This window comes from Salmo trutta, chromosome 24 (assembly GCF_901001165.1).
Source record: "Salmo trutta chromosome 24, fSalTru1.1, whole genome shotgun sequence".
In the NCBI taxonomy this organism is placed as follows: Eukaryota; Metazoa; Chordata; class Actinopteri; order Salmoniformes; family Salmonidae; genus Salmo; species Salmo trutta.
The window spans coordinates 2,133,097-2,145,954 of NC_042980.1; the positions used below are offsets into that span (position 1 = coordinate 2,133,097).

Here is a 12,858-nt window from a genome sequence, read left to right on the forward strand (position 1 = left end):
CTACCTGAGCCACTTGTGTGGGTTGTAGACTCCGTCTCATGATACCACTAGAGTGAAAGCACTGCCAGCATTCAAAAGTGACCAAAACATCAGCCAGGAAGCATAGGAACTGAGAAGTGGTCTGTGGTCACCACCTGCAGAACCACTCCTTTATTGGGGGTGTCTTGCTAATTGCCTATAATTTCCACCTGTTGTCTATTCCATTTGCACAACAGCATGTGAAATGTATTGTCAATCAGTGTTGCTTCTTAAGTGGACAGTTTGATTTCACAGAAGTGTGATTGACTTGGAGTTACATTGTGTTGTTTAAGTGTTCCCTTTATTTTTTTGAGCAGTGTATTTAGAATTTAACGTTTGGTTTTAGTTATCTACTTAAGTGAATAATAACATACTAATCTTGACAAACATTGAATGGTGGTGAAAAGGAAAGCTAACGTTAGCTAGCTGTTAGCATACCCATCCCCTTCCTTACCTTATGTTTGCACTTGGCTGGCTAGCTAACGGTTAGCTGTTCGCAGTGAAAAATCTAATTACTGAAAACTTGAATCCCATAATGAGAAACTAATTCGCCCGAGCCAAATAACAGTTATCGGGAACCAACTCGGTGCCATCAGTTTAAGATTGAGCAGGATTTACAATTTTCTTGAAGATACAGTATGTTCGTGTGAATTGCTATATTTTCGGTGACCTTGATTCCTTCGCGGGAGTTTCAGCTTGCTCCCACCCCCCATCCCTGAAATGGCGATGAGTTGTGACAGAAGCGGTGCATTGTGGGTGATACCAAATATTTTTTATAACTAACCCAAGATAGACAGACCACAGCCTGTCATTTCCAATGGGAACAAATTAATAACAGTGGGCAGAACAAGCAAGGAGGTGGACAGGCCAAGCATGAGCTAGCATTATTTGCATTAGGAATGCTTACTTTGAAGTGCGCGTGTGCAATAACTCAATTAGCTCTTGCAATCGTTCTAAACAACGCCATTTTTTAAAACTTTGGCACTTACTCTACTTTGTTCGTAACATATTTTAGTTTTGGAAATGGAAAATTGTATTGAGAGCAAATGTTTAATCCATGAGAAAATTTGCAGAATGTCGGCCAAAATCCATCTCGCTCCATCTTCAGCCACTTGGCTTCCTCTCACCACCATATTTGGTAGTGAGTGGAAACACCAACCCGATGCTTCACATTCATACATCCAGTGAAATATTTGTCTCATTGTTCTATTTGTGGTGGTACTGTATGAAATGGCTGTCTCCTGTGTTGAATATTTTCTAAATAATTTTTAGAATACCTACTTAGGAGTAAACATAACAATGCATAGCATATCTCAAACACAGTGAAGTCTGCTTACCTGCACAGCAGTATGGCATATGCAGTGCTTGACTAAAATAGGTGCCGGTACTCATTTTGGGTGGTGGTACGGTTTATATTTACATGCAGGAACTGTATAATACTTTTGAGATAATATTTATAAGAGGTGCAGGAACTCAAGCAGTAGAAATGGTAAGGTGCCTGTACTCAGTTCTGGTGAGCTCCTGCCCAATTAAGAAATAATAATCTGCCCAAAGTATGAAAAAAATTGAGAGACAGATTACAACTTCATGAAATGCACAAAAGTCATTTGGCATTGAATGTCTGATGTATTGCCCTTTTCTGTGTAAAACTGTGCAGCAGTAATAGTAATATTAACTGGCAATTCATATTCTCTACATTACAGTCAACACCATATGTATTTGGACAGTGAAGCAAAAAAATATATAATTTGTCTCTATATTCCAGAATTTTGGATTTGAGAATTGTTTCATATTAGGCAGTCAACTTTTATTTTTGCCCAATAGGAACTGAATGGTGAATAATGTCTTGTCATTTTGGAGTCACATTTATTGTAAGATTAGATGGACTTGTGAATAACGATGAAAAATAAAGTTAGAGACAAAGATCCCCCCCAAAAGCTAAGATCCCCTGTTACTGGTAATAGGGAGAGATTTGCATGTTTTGTTGTAGCCTCTAACTTTCTCACTCATCATTATTCATGATTAATTCATGATTTTTCTCAATCATGGCATTATCAGGATTCATTTAGTAGCGTTAGTGTTCAGAAACATGTTATATACTACTTCGAAAGAAAACTACTCCAGTCATCATTCACCATTTAGTTAATATTGGGTAAAACAAACCAAAGAGCCAAATTAAAAACATTAGCTAGCATCACTTTCCAAATACATGTGGTGTTGACTGTCTCAGCAGTATACTGTATGAAATGACTTGCATTGGTCTGGTAAAACTATAACCCCGTGAAATAAACACACAGGAGTCCGCTTGAATGTACCTTGCGAAACAGAGAACCTGGTTTATTACCATTCAACTCCATCCATCACAGATACAGAGCAGATTCACAAGTATTAAGCTTTTATAACAGCAGCTGTTTGTTTTTTCTCTCAAACCCCCATACCCATATGTCCCGCCTGCCTCCTAATGATGGAGAAGCATTACAGAATCACAATTATTTTTTATATTTGGTGAAGACTGGCCCCCAACACGTTCAGTTAGCACTCCTTTACAATACAATGGTAGCCTATAGCGTAATCACCTTCTCAGTTGTTTAAAAAATGACAGAAAAAAAGTTTGTACCACCACGTTATTTGTCTAATTGAGGAACTAAAAAAAGGGTTCACATCAATCAACCTTCATACACTGAAGACGCTGGGATCCTCTGCATTTTCAGAGAACATAAGTGATCTGACATTTTGAATTGGGATAATACACGACTGTGTTTATCACTGTATAAAAATGTACAGTGGCTTTTATTGACATACATTCCATAGGTTAAACTGCTGCAAGATAGGAGGCACACTCAGTATTGCACTTCATTAAAAGTTCTGGCTCAAAACATAACCCAGAATATCAAACGAAACTGAAGTGTAGAGTAGCAACTTCGGAATACAGCTATTTTGGATACTATCATTATATACAAGATTAGATAAATCGTACACTTTTTCACCCCCTCATCAGAATTCTGCTCTTTTTTTGTTGTTGTCCCCTGATGCACCCCTGATGCACTCGACAGTGGAGAGAATACTGTACAGGATTACGGGAAAAAAAGTCTGTTTACATACAACAATATTTAGAATTCATAGTTAGGAAGCTGGAAATAAGGCCTGTCACATTTTTTTTTCCTTTTATATATCCAAGTCCATCCACAGTTGCCTAAGCAAAATGTATTTCATATACAATTTTTAAATACTTTTTTACACTTCAGTGATCGGGAGGTGTGCAACGTCTATGGAAGCCGAGGGGTTACAACGGCCGCATGCAAACACGTCACAAGTTAAAAAAAATAATAATACTAATAAGATTTTTTTTTTTTTTACATGGGAGTTTCCTCTGGAATCCACAGAGAGCTGTTTTTGTAGTAAAGCCTTGAAGACTTTGATTGGTATGTCGAAGAGCACAACTTGGGACTCTTGGGTACGTTAGAAATACCTGAACCAGTGTCCATGGCCACCTGACAACGAGAGCCAACACGAGGAAAAACTTGACAGGCTGGGCTCCGGCTGCAGCCAACAGCCTGCAGTCACAGAAGAAGAACGAGTGTTCGGTACAGGTCTCTGGGTTTTCAGAACTGGGTGATTTTAGAAGGTATGGGCGTTCCTGCACACTCCACAGCCCAGGGCAAACTCCTCGCCGGTGGGAGGGTGAACCACGTGCAAGGGGCACTCCGTCCCCTCCAACTGCTTGCCTTTGGGACCTGGGGATGGAAGGGGAACAATGAGGAATTTGGCTTGAAATACTTTATCTGAGTCATTCTGTTGGTTGCAAGAATTCTGTATAATAATTTCACTTGAAAAATTCAAAGTTTTGAATCCGGCGTCGTTTTGCGTATCAGTTCATAAACCATGTGCCATGGAATCGGTATGTCAAAAATCTCTTCCCAACTATTTTGCAATCTATATGGCAAGGCTGTCAATTTTTTGGTCCTTAAATGAAACTTGTATACTTTTTTATTTATCACAATTTTCTTTAACCAATTATGGCCTTTAATGCAGGGCCGACAGACAAGTTCCTTACTTTTTCCCACTTCCACTTTCCTCTACCATTTTTGTGGTAATGCCGCAATTAGTTGGTTGTAATTTTGGGTAGAGCAGACATTTCCATATATTTTAGTTAGCTGCATGTATGACGTAACTCCACTAGTCGTATTTATAATATCTGTTACGAAGATTATAATTAATCTTCGACGGCAGGTAGCCTAGTGGTTAGAGCGTTGGGCCAGTAACCGAAAGGTTGCTAGATCAAATCCCTGAGCTGACAAGGTAAAAATCTGTCGTTCTGCCCCTGAACAAGGCTGTTCCTAGGCCGTCATTGTAAATAACAATTTGTCCTTAACTGACTTGCCTAGTTAAATAAAGATATTTATTAATTAGTATATTTGAGTTTAACCACAATATTTGTTGTATTATTTGTCCGGTCTTTTCTGGTCGATTAAATTGAAATTGCAAGCAACTTTCTATGGCTTGTTTTAAAAATAGCGATATCTGGGAGATGATTTCCTTTTCAAATAATTGAAAGTGCGAAGTTGTAATCTGAATAAAGGGAAAAAGGCCTTTCTTGAACATAGGGTGACACATTTTTTCTAATTTGCCAGAGAACCAGTTCGGATTTAAGTATAACTTTTGTACAACTGAAGCCTTTAGTGAGTGGTCTAATGCTTTAATTGTAGTCCTCCGAATTCATATTCATTATATCAATAGGCCCGTTTAATTTTGTCTGGTTTGTCGTTCCAAATAAAATGTAATATTTTTTTCTCATATAATAATAATAAAAAAAATGGTTCGCTAGGTGTAGGCAAGACCATAAGCAGATAGGTAAACTGTGATATGACTAAAGAGTTAATCAGGGTGATTTTCCACAAATAGAAAGGTATTTACCTTTCCATGGCAGCAAGATCTTATCTATTTTTGCTAACTTTTTATTCAAATGTATTGGAGTGAGATCATTTATTTATTTTGGGATATGTATACTAAGTATATCCACATCACCACTACCTGGCCTGATGACTCCTTGCTGTCCCCAGTCCATCTGGCCGTGCTGCAGCTCCATTTTCAACTGTTCTGCATGCGGCTATGGAACCCTGACCTGTTCACCGGACATGCTACCTGTCCCAGACCTGCTGTTTTCAACTCTCTAGAGACAGCAGGAGCGGTAGAGATACTCAATGATCGGCTATGAAAAGCCAACTGACATTTATTCCTGAGGTGCTGACCTGTTGCACCCTCGACATCCACTGTGATTATTATTATTTGACCCTGCTGGTCATCTATGAACATTTGAACATCTTGGCCATGTTCTGTTATAATCTCCACCCGGCACAGCCAGAAGAGGACTGGCCACCCCTCATAGCCTGGTTCCTCTCTATGTTTCTTCCTAGGTTCTGGCCTTTCTAGGGAGTTTTTCCTAGCCACTGTGCTTCTACACCTGCATTGCTTGCTGTTTGGGTTTTTAGGCTGGGTTTCTGTACAGCACTGAGATATCAGCTGATGTAAGAAGGGCTTTATAAATAAATTTGATCACCATCAGACCATTATATTGGTAAACTACATGGTAAAGTAAAAGTTGTATTTTTCAGTGATCCAATAAATAATATAGTACACATCATAATTTGGTTGTAATCCAGAGAGGTTAGAAAAATTATCAAGATCATCGAAGAGGCTATGGAGGGAGCCGTGTTGTAAAAGATGCCGTAAAAGATGAACATGAATCATCAGCGTATAATGACACATTTGTTTTTAAGCCCTGTATTTCTAATCCCTTGATATTATTGTTGGATCTGATTCTAATATCTAACATTCCAATGGCCATAATAAATAGATATGCCGATAGCGGACAACCTTGTTTTACTACTCAAACTTCTTGAGAAGTAGCCATTATTTAGTATTTTACACCTAGGGTTACTATACATGATTTTAACCCATTTTATAAGATATACATTTTGCTAGGATTTTAGCATCACAACACTGAAGTGTAAGGGGCCTCCATTTTTTTTTTTAATGGACTGTACCTTTATATTTACCACTTGTATCCTGTTTCAGTAATAATGAAATCAGGCCTTGTTGAGTGTCCGATAATCTACTATTTACATAGGAGTCGTTAAAACATGCTAATAATGGTCCTCTTGAGTATATCAAACATAGTTTGGTATACCTCAACTGGTATGCCATCCAGCCCTGGAGTTTTCCTGGACATAAAGGCTTTAATTGCATCAAGATGTTCCTCTGTAATTTCACCTTCACTTGAGTCTTTCTGTATGGCTGTTAACTTTACATTATTCATAGAAAATAATATATACAATTAGCTTTGGTTAGAGGAGCTGGAGGAGACAGAAATGAAAACATATGCTTAGCTCACTTTGCTTCTTCTTTCAAAAAATAATTTGGTGAATCATAGGTGACGCCGTTATTTGTAACACGTTTCTGTAAATTATTTTTGGTAGCATTTCTATGTTGAAGATTAAAAAGGATTTGGTGCATTTTTTCCACATTTTTCATCCAGTTTGCTTTATTATTATAATATATTAGACTTGATCTTTTTTGAATAAGTTCCTCCATTTCCTTTTGTTTTTCCACAAAATTATTCTGTGCCTCTATGGTACAGTTTTTATTGCCATATATCTGTTCTGTTAGACCTATTTCCTTTGTTAGTATGGACTCCTTTGACCTAAATTACTTTGGTTTTAGAGATAAGTACTGAATTGCATGACCTCCAAAGGCACATTTAAAAAGTGTCCCATACAATACGCAGATTTGCTGTAACTATGTTATGTTGGAAAAATTCAGTTCTAAATTATTCTGTCCTAGTTAAAAACAAATGATCATCCAATAGGCTTTGATTAAATTTCCAATATCTTCGCCCACGTAGAAATTCAGTAAAAGTAATGTATATGCCAATTATCTGATGGTCCTACCACATTCTATTCCCTATCAACACTTTTTTCACTTTTGGTGCCAATGAGAATGACATTAGAAACAAGTCAAGACGACTAGCTTGATTGAGCCTCTGCCATGTATATCTCACTTGGTCAGGATATTTAAGCCTCCATATATCCACTAGTTCCAATATATCCATGACACTCATGATTGCCTTAAGGGCATGAGGGTGATAGTTTGTATTGTGATTTCCTTTACGGTTCATTGAGGTATTTAAAACAGTATTATAATCTCCCACTATAATAATGGAGTCTTGTATTGCTTACAGGGTTGATCATGTATTATATATATTTTCAAAGAAGCGTGGATCATCATTATTTGGTCCGTAAAGGTTATTGAGCCATATCTGTTTATGGTCCAATAATATATGTAAAATCATCCATTTACCTTGCGTATCTGTTTGGACAATTTGCACATTCGGATCAAAATGACTGTTAATTAATATAATCAACCCTTTTGAGTTTCTTTGGCCATGAATGAAGTATATTTCTCAGTCTATATTCCGCTCACCTTCATCTAAAATTGTTAAATGAGTTTCCTGTTGTCACGTCCTGATCCTTGTAAGATGTCATTTTCTATAGTAAAGTAGGTCAGGGCGTGACGGGGTGTTTTTCTATGTTTTCTATTTCTATGTTTAAGTTCTAGTTTTTATATTTCTATGTTGTTTTTTTGGGGGTTGATCTCCAATTGGAGATCATATTTAAGTTGTTTTTTTTCCTATTGTGTTTGTGGGTAGTTGTTTTCTGTTTTGTTGTCTGTTGCCTTACGGAACTGTTTGCTGTCATTTTGTTTCTTTGTAAAAGTGTTTAGTTTTCATTAAAGTATAATCCCACCGGAATCTACACCGGCTAGGTACAAGGTCGTCAATGTTCTCATTAGCAACTTTGAGAATTTCCTTGTATATTATGCTCTCCCATCAGGGGGCCCTGGCTTTGTAGGACCAACCCTGCCAGGCAGGCTCAGAAAATTGAGGGGGCGGTACTGCTCTAGTAGGTCTCTGACTGCATTTATCTTTCTGTTTTGGCTGCATACAGGCAGCTAACAGCAGGCCCATAAAACAGATAGGGTCTTCTCTTCAGTGTATGGTGGGTGTCTAGGGTAAAGGGTTGTGGACTGTTCCATTATGATAAATAAATAAATAAATTAGATGTATAATTTATTTTAAAATGTATATCCCTCATCTGTACAAAATTCAAAGCTCTCTCTCCCAACCCCTGCTCACAGACATACATTGGTTCCGGGATATGCAACCATTTCCTTTCTCCCTCAACGCCACACTTTTCCAAACACCAAAAACACACACCACACGTTTCATCACAATACATCCCCACATACCGTGCCTTCTATGTCTTCTGTTTGCTGTGTTTTTATCTTCACCATGTTGAATTAGTACTTTTGTGTTCCAATTAGTTCTATTTTAAGATTGCTCCCTCGGGAACTGATCATTCATGCCTATTTTCATGCCAGCGAGTCTTTTACCCAGTCTTTTAACCATTACTTTATCCTTAAAGAAAGCAAATTTGGCAACGATTGGATACTCATATCTATGTCCTCTTTGTCCAAAACAGTGTATATGTTTGAGTTGGATTTTAATTCGACAGCATCGAGTGGGATTTGAAGCACTGTAAGAAAGAATTCCTTCACTACGTTTCCAGGAACTTCTCCTTCTCTCTCTTGGATACCAGTAAGTACCAGATTTTCTCTCATAGATCTAGTCTATGTCTAGTAAGGCTTCTCTCAGAACGATGTTCTTTTTAAGTTCATTAACATCTGTTTCTATCTTACTGACTGTCCCCTTTTAGCTTCTTTGTTTCTTTCTCTATTATCGGAGCTCTTTCGTCACTCATTTAAGGCTCGCCTTCAACTCCTTTATATCCTCACTGACTAATTCAAGTATGCCCAGTTTGTCATTTATCGACTTTAACAGATCACTTTCCACACTTACCAGTCCCAGTGGTGAAAAGCATAAATTGTTTGTATCCGCGGAGGAGTTTCTTTTTCGATATTGATTCTCCACATTTACCCTCGGTCATGTTTGAGTGTTGCTTGTTTTCGTAATATTTGTCAATACATTTCTCTAGCATTATGATTTGTTTTGTGTTGTTATCCAGATTGAATGTAATTACCCCCGAGTGTATATATATATATATTTTTTAAATTTATTTCACCTTTATTTAACCAGGTAGGCCAGTTGAAAACAAGTTCTGATTTACAACTGCGACCTGGCCAAGATAAAGCACATGGGATAAACAAATGTACAGTCAATAATACAATAGAAAAGGCTATATACAGTGTGTGCAAATGTAGTAAGATTAGGGAGGTAAGGCAATAAATAGGCCATAGTGGCGAAATAATGACAATTTAGCAATTAAACACTGGAGTGATAGATGTGCAGAAGATGAACGTGCAAGTAGAGATACTGGGGTGCAAAGGAGCAAAAAAATCTATAACAATATGGGGATGAGGTAGGTAGTTGGTAGGATGGGCTATTTACAGATGGGCTGTGTACAGGTGCAATGATCTGTAAGCTGCTCTGACAGCTGATTCTTAAAGTTAGTGAGTGAGATTTAAGACTCCAGCTTCAGTGATTTTTCGTTCCAGTCATTGAGAGCAGAGAACTGGAAGGAAAGGTGGCCAAAAGAGGAGTTGGCTTTGGGGATGACCAGTGAAATATACCTGCTGGAGCGCATGCTACGGGTGGGTGCTGCTATGGTGACCAGTGAGCTGAGCTAAGGCGGGGCTTTACCTAGCAAAGACTTATCGATGACCTGGAGCCAGTGAGTTTGGCGACGAATATGAAGCGAGGGCTTTGGTGATAAAACGGATGGCACTGTGATAGACTGCATCCAATTTGCTGAGTAGAGTGTTGGAGGCTATTTTGTAAATGATATCGCCGAAGTCAAGGATCGGTAGGATAGTCAATTTTACGATGGGATGTTTGGCAGCATGAGTGAAGGATGCTGTGTTGCGAAATAGGAAGCCGATTCTAGATTTAATTTTGGATTGGAGATGCTTAATGTGAGTCTGGAAGGAAGTGCTAATATTTGGTGTAACTTACTGATATTGAATATTACGTATTTATCTTGAGGTGATTTTGCACCGTTGTGTTCAGTACGCCATCTTGCCTGGTTTTAAGTGATTTTAACAAAGTTGCAGCGGACAGTATTTGTCTGTGACAACACGCATTAGGTGTGGGGAGCGTTTACACACAGGTGTTCGGACGCAGATAGCTAATTAGCACTGGTAGTCGACTCTGTTTTATGTAAACAAGTGCTGTAACATAGAAATATAGCCGTACGGGAACACTAACACTATAAAAGGTGTGTAGTAATTTGATCTTTAGTTTTGAAATTATTTCCTCACTGATACGAAAGGTATGTTCCCAAAACCGTTTAGAGCAAGTGTTGGGGCTCTTAACAAAGCTCCCCGGCCAGAAGATACTATCATAAATAGGTGCTAAATCAACGTTCCTGGTTATAAATAATGGGTAAGTAAATAACTGAATAGATAAATAGGGTATTGGTCCGGTTGTCTGGTTGCATACCTGGTGCTTCAACTGTGGCGACAACTAAAAACTTGCCCCGTACCGAGTGAAATGGAGGACATTTGACAACGGCTTGATATGCTCCTTAAAGGAGCTAAGGGCTTAAAAGAATACTACACTCACAAGCAATCTTTTAGTGTTTTGTTCAGTATTTAGTTAATTTTGTTTACTTTTAAATACAATCCCGAAGAAGTATGCATATCAGCAGTCAAGTTAAGATGGAGCACTTTCCGTACAAAGCCAAAACGTATGTTATGATGATGCATTTTGCACGGTAAGTCAGTACCTGCAGGACAGTGAGGCAGCTCCTCCTTGGGCACACTGGTCATCTTCTGGAAGTCATCATGGCAGGCGTTACAGAAGTGAGTGGTGCCGAAGCAGAAGAAAACAGCCACCGAGCAACAGTAACGGCATTTGTACTCCAGAAAGTCTGTCCCGTGCTTGGAACACATCTGCAGACAGAACATGGATATATATATATATATATATAAATAAAACTTTTCAGGGATGTATAGTGTGTCGATTGTATTGTATAAAAATGTATTGATTTTGTGTATTTAGTATTTAAAATGTATTGCTGAGGTTGCAAAATGAATTTATATTGAAATGGACAAATCGTATTATTTGAAAAATAATGTCTTCATTTTAAGTGATATTTAAAGTGTCAAGATGTGTCCCACTATACAAACTTGGATACTACCAACAATTCAGCAATGTATTGGCCATGCATACTATGCAGTATGCTAGTGTGGATGCGGTTACACTGCCCAATGGAGTCAATGCCCTAAGGCCTTCTCTGGACCTTTTCCTCCACCCACCTGTGCCCTGGACACATCTGAGCATGCTCCACAGATCAGCTCGCTGGGGTCGTAGTCGTCTCCCTGCCCTGCCTCCGCGTCACAGCGCGCCTCTCCCCCAAAGTATGCCTGCAACAGAGGAAGGAAATGGGTCAGTGGATAAGCCTCCCAAAGTAGTTTATTAGAGACAAGCGAAACTGACTGAAGGACCTCTGTGAAATATATTCCATGTAGGGAAAATTTATGCCTGCTGCTACTGTATTCTCAGAAGTTAATCCTTAAGAGTCTAAGCCTAAACTAACATATGGAAATGTTTTAAGATGGTCAGACGAAGGATCATTTGGCAATTTGATTTGTAATTTTAGGACCCTTTAGGTATTCCCCAAAAATATTTGATGAAACATTGAATTTGGCCTTACTGCTATTAGCCTACAGAAGAAATACAGTGCATTCGGAAAGTATTTAATCTACACACAATACTCCATAATGACAAACAAAAACAGTTTTTTTTGCTTTGTCTGAATACTTATGTAAACAAGGTATCTTTATTTTTTATAAATTTGCTAACATTTGGTTTTTCGCTATGGGGTACTATGTGTAGATTGATGAGAAAATCCATTTTAGAATAAGGCTGTAACGTAACAAATTTTGGAAAAAGTCAAGGGGTCTGAATACTTTTTGAATTCACTGTATGCTTTTGAGTTATGTACCCAGTAGGTCCCTCAGGTCCTCCAGCACTGGCCTTTTAACTATCCTAAAGCCTAGTGATATATGATTCAGAAAATACTCAAACATGGAAAAACAGTCCAAAAATACATTTTGTTTTAAAAGTGTCTGTCCTATATCTGAGATATATAAGAAAGATCAGGAAATTACATTTTTTTTATTACCCATATTTAACCCCTTTTTTTGTAGGGTACTAAATTACTTCCATATCAGGGTTTCAGTTAGGAAAATTTGGCAGCAGACAATGCGACCGGCAAGATTTGAATTTACCAGACATTTGAGAAATTTACTGGACATCCATATGCATTGGGTAGGTAAAGCATTAGGGCGTCCACCCCAAATAAATTGGGTACCCGGACTATTTGCATTGTGTGCCCCCCCCATATCCCTCTTTTTACGCTGCTGCTACTCTCTGTTTATCATATATGCATAGTCACTAACTATACATTCATGTACATACTACCTCAATTGGGCCGACCAACCAGTACTATCGCACATTGGCTAACCGGGCTATCTGCATTGTGTCCCGCCACCCACCACCCCCTCTTTTACGCTACTGCTACTCTCTGTTCATCATATATGCATAGTCACTTTAACCATATCTACATACTACCTCAATCAGCCTGACTAACCGGTGTCTGTATGTAGCCTCGCTACTTTTATAGCCTCGCTACTGTATATAGCCTGTCCTTTCACTGATGTTTAATTTCTTTACTTCACTATTGTTCACCTAATACCTTTTTTGCACTATTGGTTAGAGCCTGTAAGTAAGCATTTCACTGTAAGGTCTACACCTGTTGTATT

General features: G+C 38.3%; 1 protein-coding gene across 19 annotated transcripts in view; it reads right to left on the minus strand.

Moving 5' to 3' along the window:
- Positions 1–2,323: 2,323 nt before the first annotated feature.
- Positions 2,324–12,858, minus strand: part of LOC115160590 (E3 ubiquitin-protein ligase MYCBP2) — a 342,793-nt gene continuing 332,258 nt past the window's right edge. For all 19 annotated transcript variants that reach the window (XM_029710772.1, XM_029710779.1, XM_029710778.1 and 16 more), the window contains 3 exons: positions 11,350–11,457; positions 10,818–10,983; positions 2,324–3,752 (listed from right to left, as the gene is read on the minus strand). In XM_029710772.1, coding sequence (XP_029566632.1) covers positions 3,637–3,752; positions 10,818–10,983; positions 11,350–11,457 — 390 coding nt within the window. In that variant the 3' untranslated portion in view covers positions 2,324–3,636. The remainder of the gene's footprint in view (positions 3,753–10,817; positions 10,984–11,349; positions 11,458–12,858) is intronic.